Source organism: Ostrinia nubilalis, chromosome 10 (assembly GCF_963855985.1).
Source record: "Ostrinia nubilalis chromosome 10, ilOstNubi1.1, whole genome shotgun sequence".
NCBI classification, from domain to species: domain Eukaryota; kingdom Metazoa; phylum Arthropoda; class Insecta; order Lepidoptera; family Crambidae; genus Ostrinia; species Ostrinia nubilalis.
This window is the reverse complement of record NC_087097.1, coordinates 14,466,047-14,482,914: the sequence shown is the minus strand read 5'-3', so window position 1 is coordinate 14,482,914 and position 16,868 is coordinate 14,466,047. Positions and strand designations below refer to the sequence as shown.

At 38.3% G+C, this 16,868-nt stretch overlaps 1 protein-coding gene across 1 annotated transcript in view; it reads right to left on the bottom strand.

The window, feature by feature from the left end:
- Window positions 1–60: 60 nt before the first annotated feature.
- The window catches only part of LOC135075346 (GATOR1 complex protein NPRL2), a 90,394-nt gene continuing 73,586 nt past the window's right edge, over window positions 61–16,868 (bottom strand). The window contains exons 5-8 of the mRNA XM_063969781.1: window positions 6,279–6,422; window positions 3,212–3,296; window positions 1,413–1,582; window positions 61–626 (exon numbers count right to left, since the gene is read on the bottom strand). Of these exons, the coding sequence (XP_063825851.1) occupies window positions 444–626; window positions 1,413–1,582; window positions 3,212–3,296; window positions 6,279–6,422 (582 nt within the window). The 3' untranslated portion in view covers window positions 61–443. The remainder of the gene's footprint in view (window positions 627–1,412; window positions 1,583–3,211; window positions 3,297–6,278; window positions 6,423–16,868) is intronic.

Genomic DNA, 16,868 nt, shown 5'->3' with positions numbered 1-16,868 from the left:
CTCGTTTCGTTATTGTTTAGTAATAATTCAACGTAACCATTGCCATGAAAAATTACCAGGCAATGAGGGTTTTCGCGAATGAAAAAATCCGCCAGATGGCAATACGTAGACGCGAGGTCCAAATGCTGCATGATTGGTTATTTTTGACATGACATTGACAGATATGTCAAACTAAATTTTATTTTAAAAAAAAGTCCACCAATCATGCAGCAGTCAGACCCCACATCCACGTCCCGCCATCTAGCGGATCTTTCATTCGCGAAAAACCCTCATTGATGACGTTGGCATCCCATTCCGAGCTGTCCCAATAGTAAACATAACATTTTATATTATTATTTATACAGTTTATGGATATTATTATTTGTATTTGATACTCAACTAACGTCATACGGTATTTTACTGATTGGAAACCTACATCCTAAACTCACCACGGTAACATGACGTCACTTGACGACAAACACGACATTGGCGTCTCTCTCTAGCTGATCGTCCAGCTGCGCCGCTGACAAACCAGCTTGGCAGCATAATTCGTCCACGCATACAAGCCCGTTGTAAGTGCGAACAGGAGACGTGCTGTGCTCACTGGATATTGATACTGACTCGTCGTTGTTTAGAGTGATCGGGTACTGGAAGGAGAGCAAACATTTCAAGTGAAACTAAGATCTTATCAAGTAAGGTTTTTAAAATAATGATGAAATTAATTATTTGTTCAGTTTAGCAGGGCAATCGAAATCGAAATTAATGATATGTGAGAAGATATTTTTATGAGAAACAAAGTAATCGACATAGCCTGCAGAGTTTCCGAACTTCAAGAGCTAGTGGGAGGGGCACATAGGACGTAGAACTCATGGCAATAGGGACAGAAAATTTCGACCACAAGTGGACATGGAAGACGTAATGTAGACAGGCCTTCTACTCTGTGGACTGACGATTCAGTGGAGGTCACGAGAAGCTGGATGCGGTCGTTGTGGAAATCTTTTGTCCAGCTAGTAGATGTCCATCGGTTGAAAGTGGTCCAGGTCATGGACTCGTCAGGACTCGACTCGACTTTGACCTGATAAAGAAAGGGGGTTCATAAGTTGCAAGTGCGGAGTCCACCGAAATTAGTTTGTGGTCTGCTAAGATTGTTAATGGGTGATGGAGTGGACTGTATATTTCTGAGATAGGCCTGCTGGTGGTGATTATATGCAAGAAGCAATTTAAGGAAACACTACAAAAAAGAAAAAACAGTATAATTTGCTCAATACATAAAACTAGACCGTCACAAGAGACAGTAAAAAAAGCAACTTCAAAATCCAAAAACAATATTAAAAAAAAGTAAAAAACCATAAACAATATCAAAAGAGGATTGCTGGCCAAACTGCCAGCAACAAAGATAAAGGGTGTTTTCAAACCTCTGGACTATAACGTACCTTGTAGACCCGCCTGATGAGGCCCTCGAGCACTCCGAACAGCACCAGTTTCCGCTCGTTGATATGGAGTTCCTGGGGGCGCAGCCTCCGGCACAAGTCTCGGACTGTGCTGCCGTATGTCATGCCAGCATACATGCGGAAGATGTCGCTGACTTTGGGCAGTTGTCGCGCTGGAAAACAAAAGTAAATAAATATTATTGGACATTTAACGGGGTCCATCCAAGGTAAACTTCCAGTCATTGGGCACTTAAGGGCATGTTTATTTATTTATTTATTTTATTTTATTTGGTGCACAAAACAGGGATACAACCATAACATACAAAGCGTTTAAAGCAGGTTATACAGTATAACTTGTTGTGTCTTAACGACACTGGACAAAGTTATTGGACAAATCTTTGTTGAATCAAAAATAGCATTTCTGTTACACATTTATTGAATCAACAACTAAGAGATTGCGACTGATGGAGATAAAAAGGTGATAAGTTGCAATTTGCATTTGAAGTCATTCATTAAGTCGTCTAATAACTGGAAGTTTACACTAGCCCCAAATCAAACATGAGACCATAACCTTTCGCTTGCCGGGTGACTGCTCGACCCCACTACCCTAGGGGCCTAGACAAAGTACTATCAGTAACAGTTTCAATTTCGAAATCGCTTCAAACTTCAAAATAGGCTAGTTTCCTAAAAAAATTTTTTTAGTCCGTCATGTTTAAAATCAAAAAATATTGGACACATATATTTTTATTTGTCAATCTAACAAATAATTACATAGTTATGGTGCGTTGAAGTTCCGCACGACGTCACAACGTGCGGCACTTTTATGCACGCATTAACGTCACGGGCCTCTTCTTATGAACTTTGGCGCGCTTTATCTCTTTAAATTTTCATTAGTTTGAAAAAGTGAAAAATACGTGTAGAGTATTTTTTGATAAGTTAACTGACGGACTAATTAAAACTCTTGCTTTTTGACCCAGGAAACATCCCTATAACACCGGAGCAAAGTGATTTCCCGTAACATTTTGTAAATTGTCTAGAGGGGCTTATCTCTGATCGCAAGATATTGATAAATCTATCTTTTCGAGTAATTTTGCGTTGTCAATATTAAGAAAAAAGCTCATAAAACTTTTCAAGTACCTAAGTTACTGGAGACTTAAGCTTTTTTCATCTCTATAATTTTGTTGGCGAATTTTCACCCAAATGTTTGGAAACTTGGGCAGTAAGCGAAGTTTTTTCGCAATTAAAGTAATTGGAGATGAAAAACCAGACAGAATTCTTCAGAGATTATTATTCTTATAAGTTTACTCATGAAACTCAGCGTAAAGTCAAAACAGCAAGTTTCAAGGTTTCCAGAACTTTTAATGACCGGAATGAATACCTGAGTTTTCAATTAATTAAAAAGTTTCAACACCTCTTTGGTTAAATTAATATTTCAAGTTTCATTAACTTGTACCTCTTTCTGGGAAAACGGAACGTGGCGCCCAACGTGGTAATTGTAAAATGTGATTTTAACGTAATATTACTTTTACAGGTTACGTAAATTAAAATCTCTTTTCACAAAGAAGGAGACTAACGCTAAGTTATTGCCTAAGCCTAAGGTATGGGAGCGGCATGGAAGGGTGTTTCTGAGACTTCAAACGTCAGCGAGGTTTCAGATGTGCTTCAGATTTGTATTTATTACGTCATAATATGTCAATGTCACCCCTCTCGTGCCGCTTTCATATCCCAGGCAATGTTATGCGCTAGATCTATTATAACTAAAGTTGCTCATTTGGTAACTATTCGATGTATAATTGCAATACCTGATCTCGCACAGAACTCGACGCACTGCCTCTGCAGTCCTGCGCATCGGGTGAGCTGCCTCAGCTTTGGCGTCGCGCTGTAAACCTGTAACATTAAATCTACATTACAGTTATTACATATATAAGATAGGTACTAGCTTTCTGCCCGCGGCTTCGCCCGCGTGGATTTTTGTCTGTCACAGAAAAACTTTATCGCGCGCGTCCCTCTTTCAAAAACCGGGATAAAAACTATCCTATGTCCTTTCCCGGGACTCAATCTATCTCTATGCCAAATTTCATCACAATCGGTTCTGTGGTTTAGGCGTGAAAGCAAGACAGACAGAGTTACTTTCGCATTTATAATATTAGTATAGACTCAACAAGTGGGCCTCAGAATGAACATGGACAAGACAAAAATCATGTCTAATGTCCGTGTTGCACCCACTCTTCTGAAGGTTGGAGACTCTACACTCGAAGTTGTTAACAATTATGTATACCTGGGACAACCTCTTTCTCGAAGTTGGATCTACCAGTTAGGTAGATCCAACTTCGAGAAAGAGGTCAATCGTCGAATCCAACTCGGATGGGCAGCGTTCGGGAAGCTTCGCCATATACTCACGTCCGAAATACCGCAGTGTCTCAAGTCGAAAGTATTTGACCAATGTGTGTTGCCAGTGATGGTATACGGATCTGAGACGTGGTCGCTTACTATGGGCCTCATAAGAAGGCTCAAGGTCACCCAAAGGGCGATGGAGCGGGCTATGCTCGGAGTTTCCCTGCGTGATCGAATCAGAAATGAGGAGATCCGCAGGAGAACCAAAGTAACCGACATAGCTCGCAGAATTGCTAAAATCAAGTGGCAGTGGGCGGGGCACATAGCTCGTAGAGACGATAGCCGTTGGGGCAGGAAAGTTCTCGAGTGGCGACCACGGGCTGGAAGACGTAGCGTGGGCAGGCCTCCTACTAGGTGGACCGACGATCTGGTAAAGGTCGCGGGAAGAGCCTGGATGCGGGCAGCGCAGGACCGTTCATTGTGGAAAACCTTGGGGGAGGCCTTTGTCCAGCAGTGGACGTCATTTGGCTGAAACTACTGGCAAAATGTAATCAAAATAACATAAAGGTAGCAGGATTCAGAAAGGCGCTGGATGCAGGTAGGGATTGCAATTGCTGGATCCAGCATACAGCAATCCAGCTGGATCCAGCGCCTTTTTAAACATGCTGGATCCAGCATACAGTGCTGGATCCAGCGATGCGGATCCGCAAACGTATAATTTTTTATTGCTTAGTTTCGAATTTCCGCCATTTTCAAAACGGCGCGGTGACGTTGCCGTTCTGTTGTTTTGTGCGTTGAACGGCGCCTCCGAAGTAACTAGTACGTTAGTGTGATTGAAAAATCCAAAAAAGTATGAAGAAGCAGTAAAAAAACTGTCTATTTTCCTTTGCCAAAAAAGAATGCGATGCGGCAGGAGATAAAAACTTTGTTAAAACGAGTAAATAAAAATATTGTAGAGCCGGTGCAAGAAGACAATAAAATAAAGTGATCATGGAGTTAGAAGAGAATGGTCTAAAATGTCTAAATGATGTCGCAGAACCCGTTAAAATGACTTTAGGGCAAGAGCTTCTGAGTTGAGATGGAACTTAAAAGAGAGAAGGAGAACTTTAATAAACAAAAGCCAAAGCCATGTGGTCAATTAGATTACGAAAAGGTACTGAAAATAGAAATGAGCGTATATGAGACCGAACGAGTGCGAGGTGAGGAGGCCGAAAGGGCATTCTCAGTTCATATTATGCAGTTCTGTGCGATTGGGAGTGTAGACTATAGATAAAATTTGTTTCCTAAGGTCTTACTTCCAGAGGATTAAAAAAAAGACATGGTCAGTCTCTTGTCGTCAGATTTTAAACTGCCTCATTATCGCAGAAGATTATTTCGGATTCGTAACTTCTATTGATACAAAAAATTTATTGCAGATTAAATTACGGTCCTTTTGGTAGTTAATTTTATAAGAATTTGTAAGACTGTTTGTCCTACTGATTAGCCGTATTTCGTAGATTATCGTAAGAAGTAAAATAAATATAAAAATGAATCGCAAAATGTGTTGGTAAGCGCAGACCTCAACAACGCCTGGACTATTTTTTAAAAATGTTCGTTGAAGTCCAAGGATGGTTTTTACGGCTAAAAAAATTCGAACAATGTCTAAGCCGTGGGCGAAAAGATAGTTACTTAATAAAAAAAAGTCTTAAAAATGTCGTCTTTTTATTTACGTTCCACGTTTTGTTGGATCCGCGCTGGATCCAGCTGGATTCAGGTCAATCCAGCAAGAATCCAGCTGGATTGAAAACGCCGCTGGATTGAAATCCCTAGATGCAGGCCGCTACCAACCGGCCATTGTGGAAATCATTGGAGGAGGCCTATGTTCAGCAGTGAACGTCCTATTGGCTGAAATGATGATGACGAATCAAAATAACAACACCACCCGCGGGGTCGTTGAATTTTAATTAGTTCTCCTGAGTGTTGTGGTTTCTCGCAGACTCGTTTTCTCCATTTTATTATGCCATTTGAATTTTATTTTTGAACTTTTACAGCTGACCGTAATCAGGAGCCAACGAAATGGTTTCAGGTGGCGTCCTCGTTATGATTAATTAACTCACTTTTTCTCGTAGAATATGAATAATACTTCAAAAACTAAGTTTTTCAGGAAGTTGCCAGTTCGTTATGAGCTACCTACTGATGGGAGTTTTGCCCACTCTCTTGAATAAGAAATATGGTGCAGATTCAAAAAGTTTTTTCCAAAAGACACATCCGTTAAGATCGAGGCGAAAAAGGTCATGATGGCTGACGAAAAAACAAAGCTTGACGCGGGATAGAGTTACTCTAAAACTGCAAGACAACTTACCGCACAGTACTGGAAGATGGGCACGAGGGTGACCACGCCGTAGTAGACCAGGTTCTGCACGCAGGCGCGGACCAGGCTGATCTCCACGTCTGTCAGCGCCGCGATCTTGACACGAGCTTACAGTTCAGCCTACTGGTAGAAGGCACAACAGTAACGACGCCGTGTACCTACCCTAAAACTGCAAGACAACTTACCGCACAGTACTGGAAGATGGGCACGAGGGTGACCACGCCGTAGTAGACCAGGTTCTGCACGCAGGCGCGGACCAGGCTGATCTCCACGTCTGTCAGCGCCGCGATCTTGGAGACGTGGTTGAACCCGTCAATGTAGGGCAGGATCTGCGGCAAGAGAGAACGGTCTTTAAAGACATTGATTTAATACACTACTAGCTGTATACGACAACCGTTGCATGCAACAAAATAAAGTAAGAGTTAGATATTTAAAATATTCCCCATAAAGAAACCCAAGAAACCCTCACGGGCGTCCCCAGAACTCTGCCAAAGTTTTCAATCTTTCGCGTTCCGTTACGTTTTCGCGTAATTTCAATTAAAATAGAGGAACACGGGTCTCAACGCAACGTTTTATTTGCTTACAAGCACACTGTATAAAAAATGTCGCGTTGAGACCCATGTTTATCTATTTTAACTCTACCAAAGTGATAAATAATCTGACCAATGGTTTAACACAGAGGACAACCATACAAATAGTGAATTTGAATTAGTTAATCCTTGAATTAATTTACAGAGGACTGTCCAAAGTGTCCAACAAACAAAATCTCACTTTTCAAATGTGTATCATTATTTGCACTGAATAAATAAATACGATTACCATTTCTCTTGCCTAACAGTACCTAAACAGCTAATAAATATTCCGTGTTGAGTCAAGTAAGCCATTTAACAGTGTGTGGAAATACAACAAATTAACGACGCATTCTGAAAATAAAAGGTTTGTTTTACATAACCAAAACGCTAATAGTCCATTAATTTTGCCGACTTGTGTATTGTGTCCAGAGAATGTGAGTAAATTCTCATGTACAATGAGGTATTGTACTGTATCTGTTTTATTATGTAGGCAGCTCCATATTTCAGTTGGGACTTGATATTTGATATTACATTTGGTTAGATTAATATTTACTTAAATAAACCTACATATTATTATAATACTGAGAACTAGTCTTGAGGTTACGAACGACATTCTCAAATTATGAGACACAAACAAAGGGTCTCTTGGGACCCCTTCTTCAAACACACCCAGACGCTGAATTATAATAGAACGTGCCTGATTTATTTCTCCACTACGATAATAATATCTCAAAATTAAGTACCTCACATCATTTATAACATTATAAGATGCCACGTTGTTTACAGTAATGTACGCGCTAGCTAGAACTAGGATGGGTCTGCTGGGGTCGGCCTATCCGGCACCAGAAGATTATAGGTCCCTCTCACCCAAGCACTTGATTCTATAGGTTTTTTGAGGTAAAGGGAAGCACAAAAGACCCAATGGGTCGACGTGCACTGCGCTCATGCGCGGCCCTAGATAAGATAAGATGAGATACTGTAATGTGTCCTTATCCAAGAAAATGACTTTCAAAAACTATCAGACCCTGTGTAGAAGAGCCTTTGCCATATACCCACCCCTGAGTTTCACCAAAATCCAATTTCTATCACTGGCATGTACGAATGTATACGTCCAATTTCACCACAGTTATTTCAAAGGTTCAAACGTAGGGCTGACCAAGACCCTTAATCACGGTCCATTTGTCCCGTACGGGGTCGGAATCTCAACCGCGACGTTAATGTTCACGTGACACTAGCAATTACTATTTGGGTCCCAATCAGTGTGGAACGGACATTCGATTACAGTGTCATGGTGTTGTTTCGACATCTGACCTGTAATCAATGTAATTACAAAACAGATGGGTTACATTACAGACGAATGGTGATAATTTAGTATTACAAGACAACGAAGTGTAAATGTGCATGAGCTACATAAACGATCGCATTTAGAATGTATTAACTTTAGAAGTTCTTTTCACAGCTTCAAGAGATTGGACGTGTGATAAAAGTTAACTGGAAAAGAATGCCACATGGCTTTAAGTACCCTCTTCAATCCAAATAAGTTTTCAATAATTTAATTGAAAAAATAAGACAAAAAGTGATGAAAAAAGGTACAAAACGGGCATAATTATTCACGTATTAATGACAGTTAGATCACTATCGGTTCAACTAAACGTAACGACTAGTTAAACGGTACGACCATTAAAGATTTCTAATGCTAAATACTCTAGTATAATCATGGAGCATTAAACTAATTGAAAGGTTGCGTTCAAACAACTATTTAAGCTGATTTCGAGTAAAGTCCCTAACTATACCTAAGTAAGTAATACCTAAGTTAAATATAAATACAGAAACAACTTCATTAGCTAATGGAAGTCTAAGTACGAAATAAATATGGGATACTAAAGAGGCTTATCTAAATATAGCGAAAAGGGCTTAGGATATTGTGGATCGTCCCTTTTCGTTTCGTTCTTGAATGTTTATTTTTATATCATTAATCCAATGACTTGCTCGTTAAAAGTTTTTGTTAATCACATCACATCGTATTGATAAAAACTGATTAAAATCTATTTTCAACATTTATTGAAAACACAGCCGTACATAGGTACTTCTTTTCTTCGAACTTTCACACACCCTTTCAAACTCTCTCAAAAAGTCCGAGTGAGGACTCAAGCCCTATTTTGTGTCTCAAGTAAAGGGCCACGTCTTTGGTGTAACCAAACTTATCAAGCATCTATCATGTATTTATAATCTTATAAGTAATTCGTTTTTTGTGTCTTATTAATTTACTTAAATATCATACTAACTTAACTTGATACTGGTTAACATAATGCAATTTTCATAAAGCCATAAGGAAAAAACATAACCCTCCAGAGCGCAGTCGGGTAAAACAACTCATAGCTTCCGACTTCGCTTTCATCGGTACACCGGGTCGAACTGCTCTGATTGAAACGTTAATGGCAAAAGAAATCCGATCCAACCGGTGCACGCAATTATCGTTGAATGAATCAAAAACAAAGCTACGCGTCGAGTGCGCGGGCGCAGGCAACAGACATAGTAAAAGAGAATAGATCCATACTTCTTATACTAATATGTTCATATTATACAAAGCTGTAGAGTTTGTTTGTTTGGTTGAACGCGCTATTCTTGGAACTACTGGTCCGATTTGAAAAAATATGGCGTTGGATAGCCCATTTTTCGAGGAAAGCTTTAGGCTATATACGACGACTATCTAAACTGCCAATTGAAGCTGAGCAGCAATGAAGAATGTTGCAAAAACGGGCAAAATTAGATTTAGAAGTGGACGTCTAATGGCTGACGTGATGATGATGAATTTTTATGATCTTATCGGAACTTGTTTCGATGTGTTCAGAGTTAATTTTTAATAAATTGCATGTACCTACCTACACAATTTCAACTTCAGCTCAATTAAAAATGAAATGAATACGATGTTTAGTTATCAGTAGTCCAACTGAAACTAATTTCAACCCATTTCTAATCTATTAATTTACAAACGAAAAAACATACAAACAATCAAAACTTTCCTCTTTATAATAATGGTTTAAAAGAACTTCTTTTGGCAACTGCGTGTTCTACGACTAATGTGAAATCATCTAAAATTAACGATCTTCTAACTTAATTGGTAAATAAAGACGAATCAATAATATAATTAATACTTTTTGTCTCGCATCGTATACACATTTCCTTTTTTGTTTGATGTGTCGGGTATTAACTAACACGCAGTAATACCAACATAATTTTTAATTAGTAACAATTTACAACAATGCAGAATAATAACTCGTCGTTACAACTAATTAAGAGTTTGAACACCAACGTGACTTAATTCAATAATAGGTATAACAATCAAGACAATAATTTGTCTGCAGTGGCGGGCATTAGTAAAATTATTGATATCTACTTGATTCTTCACTCACTTCACTTGATATGATATATCACAGTAGGTATACATTTCGAACGTAAACGTAGTTGAGTAGTTAGAGATTTGTTTTCTTGCTCTACATGTAATGGTCTCGGTTCCCAGAATTTTCCAGGGTTAAAATATGTTTGGTTAGGACATATGATACTTCAATCAGTCTGATCAGAGCCGTTCTGTATCAAAATAAACATGATTTTGATACAGAACGGCTCATATTATTAAAGTCTGTGTGTCCATCGGGGTTAGACAGAATAATATTCGTGATGGAATCAATTTCGCAATTGATTCTGGAGTAACTAATATGTACTACTTCAGAGTTTGGTAAGATGAGTTTATGGCCTTAGTCGTTACACAATGGGAGAAGAATAAGCAATCATGTTTCTGACCAAAGACCTGGACCTTCATAACCAAATCATTCATGAAAAACAAACATTTCCAGTTTCCACATCTCGTTCCCACCGCTGCAACTCCTGTGTAGTCAATAAAAACCCAACCCGTGAAGGTCAAGTTTGTCCCGGGGGAGAGTTAAACTGTCATTGGACCCGCAACGAAATTAATTAGAAGGACATAGGAGGAGTTCGAAGTGAAGGTTTGACTTCCCTCTAGTGCGGATGACATGACAAACAAAGGTTATGTAACCTTTGTACACCACGGACGGTAAACATCAATTATAGGGACCAATCTTGTGAGTTATTCTGGTAAAACAGGTAATATTTACAAAAAATCTAAATGGCTTGATTCGCCAACACGATTGGTTTGTTCAAATATAATATTAGCCTGGAACACGCACCCATGTTTGAACTGGGTTTGGGCAGCACTCACCGCGAGTGTTTGGGCAAACAGACCCCGTATAATGTGGTACTGCTTTCTTTACTTTGGAAACTTTTTCGATCGAAAACCTTTTTATTAGACTAATAATTTCGACTTAGTGCGAGTCAATTTCGCGAACTGGAAGTCGCGGTTTGTTGACAACGGTTTGTAGTAATTTAATTATGTAAATGTACTCGTAATGTTCCGAATTGCAAGGGTGTTTTTATAAGAAAGCCTAAGCTTAAATTGTTCTAGTGAAAGTCAAAATATGTAGGTACTTACAACTGTGAAACTTTATTCTGACTTTTCAAACACACTTTAATGATAATGATAATAGTTTATTTGCATTTAATATTCGTTATTAAATTTCTATGTTCATAGATAGGTAGTGTAAAGAGCGCTATACTATTTGCTCTTTCTATAATATACCTACGGATCGGTTTCCAGTTCCATTAAATAAGATAGATTACATACTTATGATTTATCTAGTTTTCAGACATGAAAGCATTGAAAGAGTACCCTTTCTGTGTATATTTTATCGAATTTATCCCAGTGTATTACTTATTGGACTACTCCCGAAGGAATAGATTTTATCAGTAGTTAGGAGTTGGGACTTGGGAGGGTCGGCTCGAGTGGTGAAACATTATAAAGAAACAAAACCTCAAAATAATATCGACAAAAATATACCTCTAATGTGCGCCAATAGGCTAGTTTTCTAAAAAAAAACATAGTCAATTAAGTATACATATTATACAAAAAATATTGGACACATTTTTTTACTTGTCAGTCAAACAAGTAATTACGAAGTTATGATGCGTTGAAGTTCCGCGTGACGTTACTTTCAATAGTTTGAAAAAGTGAAAAATAATGTCGAGTGTTTTTGATAAGGTAACTGACGCAATAATTTAAACTCTTGCTTTTTTACCCAGGAAACATCCCTATTGGACCAGATTTATCATCGATCAAAGATCCAGTTACTCGATTATCTTCAGACTAAGATATGGAGGCAGCTCGGATTGCCTTCTCAACCTAACTGAGAAATGAAGGTCTGCTCAATTTAACCAATGAAAGCCCTTAACTGAATCTGATACATGACATACATTGATTTATAATAAGGCCTCCAGGCGAATAAGGCCGGTGCTCACCGGGAGAATTCGCTAAGTCAAGGTTTACTAGAGTTCGGGACCACAAGCGTTCATTGCATTAGCCCATTCTTTTGCAAACCAAGGACTATTTTTGCTAAAAAACGTTTTTTTATTCTTTGTGACGTAATTTAAGATTGTCTTTTTATTTTTTTACGTTCATAAGTCAGAAAAGTTCTCGAGTGGCGACCACGGGCTGGAAGACGTAGCGTGGGCAGGCCTCCTAGGTGGACCGACGATCTGGTAAAGGTCGTGGGAAGAGCCTGGATGCGAGCAGCGCAGGACCATTCATTGTGGAAAACCTTGGGGGAGGCCTTTGTCCAGCAGTGGACGTCATGAAACGTTCATAAGTGGTTGCGAACGACGTTCATAAGTGGTTGAAAATGAATAAAGATTTCATTTCATTTCACTCAACTATGTATGTGAATATTACCTTCGCGCCGAGAGCAGTAGGTACAAGGTAACGCTCTATGCTCTCAGTAGGCCTTTTCTGACGGTGGAAGATTATTGTTTATTATTTTCGAGAATATTACATTTTATTCTGCGTCAAAAATACTTAGAAAACAATCTTCTTGGAAGATTCGGCATTTACGAGTGAACAAAGTAGGTACTTTTGTATAGATTAATACCTTGACTTACTATTCCATACAAAAGTATAGGGTAGGTTGGCGCAAAATATAGGGTGTTCTAATATTCGAAATCAAGATTAAGGCGAGAACTTCCTTTTGTTTAACTAAATTAATGTAAAAGTACGAGACATGTTCCGAATTGTCAAAATAAATCCAGTGACATTTTAACGATGATAAATGTTTATGCGTGCTAAAACTAACGATAGCTGTTTTAGTTTGACAACTTTATCCTGTGCGTAAACAAAAAAATGTGTTGCATCGTTTTTGGATTGGAATTGAGCCAATAATTTTAAGAATGCGTCACAAAAGTCTGAAATTTACGTTATGTGTAAATGGACGTTGATAATAAGGTGATAAATAGTGATAATGCAGTAGACCAATTAATTGTGTCAGCAGGGGCTGCTCGCATCCACGTTCATGATAAGCGGCGATAAATCAGCGGTGGAGACAGCGCGATGCGCGGGCGCACGATACGAGGAATTAACGTTAAGTTACACTACACACCAAAAGTTAAGAAAAAAATGATATTCATACAGAATACATCTAAAGCTGGACAATTCTTTATTCTTTTTAGACATAGCACATATTTGATTATGCATTAGTTATAAACATCAAACACGTCTAGTATGCGAGACATGAATAAAGTACGAGTATGATTTGTGACTAATCAAAGGCGTTTGATAAATATTTATAAAGCGACTCTTTCTACATATATTTCTGTTTGTCAGAAAATAATAGTGACTCAGTCAATTATTTCAGCTAGTTAGTAATGATTCTATTCAATCTATCAAACTAACAAATGTTTTTCTGTATTATTAGAACTCATACACATAATTTAGAGTGCTCCAGGGTTCAATATTGAGACCATTATAATTTTCAGTACGTCACAATACCAAGTGTTGCATAAGAACGTAGTGTTTTGATAACATTTTATCCTCTCAGATATCTTTCAACTTGGACCAACGCTATACACGTGTCTCTAGCAACAATGTTGTGCCCTTAAGCGTGCGTTTTATTAAATATAGATAGTATAATCTATGTAGGTACGTTTATTGTGCTTTTCAATAACTTTAACAAGAAAATTGAGCCGGAATATTTTACCAAACAAAACAAACAACATAAACCTATCAAATAATTTTATTTATAAATAAGTAAAGTAAATAATGGAAATCGAATTGATTTATGTCGCATGCAATTTAAATTGTAATAAATTTGTTTAAACAGTGACTCTGGTTCAATAAATGTTTATTACACGTGAAAGTTAAAAACCTCTATAATCTATTTGAGTTAGTAAAAATAAGATTAAAAATACTTCGACATCTAGTTAATGAAGGTTAAACATTATCTTGAAATAACGCAGACGCGACGTCTCAATTTAACTTGTAAATTGCTTAATCGCATTGTTAATTACTAGTTTCCAGACAATATGAAGATTGCCAGATGTGATAAAAAAAGTTTACGAATTTTGGAGACCTCAGATGGTTTCAGTTAAGTAAGAATAACACGATTAGACATCAAGACACTTCTTCTTGTGTGCTGTATCAACTCAAAAGTCAACTAATGGAGCAAAACAAAATGAAAAATTTAATTCGAACAATTTGCGGGTCATCAATTTTCAAGTCAGCCTAGATCTAGAGTCACAGTTAAAGTTTTTACAAACCTTCAACTGCACGCTGTATTACATACACATCAAGTAGATAATACCTATGTATCTACTCGTATTATATGTATTTAACATCGGCGAATTTTTGTCTATCCATGTGTGATGTTCGCGTAATTCAGCAAAAAATCTTGCGATCATTTCATAACCACAACAATGCTTTTGTGTAGAGATGATTTTGTGGAAGCTCGTGTATAATAAGTTGGTGGAATTAACAAATTTCCTACCTGCCCGAAAGTCCAAACTTTAAATTAGATAAAATCACGGTTAAATAACCGTGAAAAGGACCTGAACTATGGTTTTAGCAGGAAATTGCTAACGAAACTTTTGATTACCTTACAGGTGTATTTTGGAAAGAAACAGGATTCTGTTTATCAATTTCAAATCAAATCTATTTGGATAAGATCTATATTACGTATTATCACTCGTAGTTGTACTTAAAAATGAGCCTGTTTCCTTTTTCACGCCATCATGACTTGAGAACGAGTTGTCCGATTTCATTTATCTTCTTTTTCAAAGTTTTCGAATAATTTACAGACGGAGGGTTCTTACTTCTAACGGAAAGAAAAATGGCGAAGAAAATTAGATAATTCAGAAAACTTAACGACTATTTTAACTTTTCCATTTAGCACTTCTGTAAATCAAGCAGATAATGAAAGGACTTGCGTCAAAAGCTATTTCCACGCGTATGAAGACGTGGGCACAGCTAGTTGATAAAGAAAATCAAAACTAATTTTGTTTGTTAGTCTACATATTTTCTTGTCTAACCCAGTTTATTTATTTGAGACTTGCTAGGTCCGTTACATGTAAAATATCTTTGTAAAACCATGTTAAAAGAAAATATTTCATATTTCACTCCCGCGCGTATTATGATGCCATTCCAACTAACGTAGGTAAGCTCTATTCATTAACTCTATGTATGTATATCACGATCAATGGTTTTGTTTGTTTGTTCACACAATTTAAAATATGAACTCTATAAGCTCATGTTTAGAGTGCATTATTTTCGAGTGATAGTTTCATTCTGGCAGAGAATAGAATAACAGTGCAACTAAATGGTAAACAACGAGACACGTGTAAGATGTAAAGTAGCATAACAACATAATGATATAGCGTAATAGAGTCAATGGGTTTTTTGTACGACTTTCAATGTTATAAGTGTGCATGGTGAGTCAATGTTAGTCATTAATTGAATATCTCTTTCAGTAGGTTATTTTGACGGGCGTTTATTACCGGTTTGCTACCGAACTACGCCATCTGCGGCTGTGTGAGACTGAAGACAAATAAATTGACTATGACTCTATGGTAAGTTTTTTATGCACAACAAGGCAGGTTTTTGACAGGTACTCATGTTGTTGTTGTCTGATTAAATTTTTTTAGTGAGATTTTAGTGAGAACAGAACCGTAGTGTTGTAGAGTATGGTTATAAAAAAGTGGCAGGTTCGTACCTCCCTAGATTGCAACTACACTTAAAATCAGCAAATGGCAAACCTGCCTAGTAAGTGTTAATCATATCATTATTTTACTGTCATAATCATTATTATTAATAAATGCGTAGAACGGAACGGTGGGCAGGCAGGGGTCCCGTCTATATCGGGAACCTTATTGGCACTTGCCTAGAGTGGCCATTTAAAAAGGGCCCTGACTTGAGAGCATCAGTGCCTCACGAGTGGCGTGAGCGGGCCCTTCGGTCGAACGCGGCTACAAATAGCGATTTGTTGAGAGCCCTTCGATCGCGGGGACCTTGGCAAGTATTGGGAAAGGGCCCGTGCATCGGTGCCGTGGCGAGCGGCCCTTCGGTCGGGTCGTGCGTGACCGTGAGTCGGCCATTGTGGTCACGTCCGAGCCCTGCGTAACGGTGGCTGTTCCGTTACTACCTTTGATCTTGTGATAAAAAATGGTCAAGTTTGAGTCGACTTGAGCACTGAGGGTTCCACACAAGCTTGTAGCTTCAAGGGACTGTAGACCTGACTATGTAATTTTAATTTCTACTCGTTACACGTGTTCCCGAGACAAAGGGCCTTGACAGACGAACAACAAAGTGATACTGATATAAAGGTTCCGTTTTCCGATTTCCCTTTGATATATGGAACGGCACCCTAAAAATATCGAAGTGCGAGTCAGAATCGTCCATTGAGGGCTCCTTCCTTATCTTTTTCATTTCCAGAAAAAGATGTAAGCCATTTCACCTCAGTCGTTATGGTCGTTATCACCTGAATCGCTAAGAAAACACTATCTGTGGGAGATCATTGGAAAATGTTCAATCCACGTAATTGGGAGAAAGAGGGGTACTGGCTGGGCTATGACGTGTAAGCATATTTACTATCTGTCTGACCTTTGATAAAGCGAAACTGAAAAGGTTCCTTGTTGACGTTGACGTTTACGGAACTCTTAAAATCAAAGATTAAGACAAAACCTGGTGATTGCCATGGAACGAATTGCTAAGTCGAATTTCCAATAGACTGAAGCTGCCGCGAGAGAATGCTCGATCAGACAAAATGAACTTTGTGAATACAGGTTCTTTTCGCCGTTTGATGGCGCTTTTTG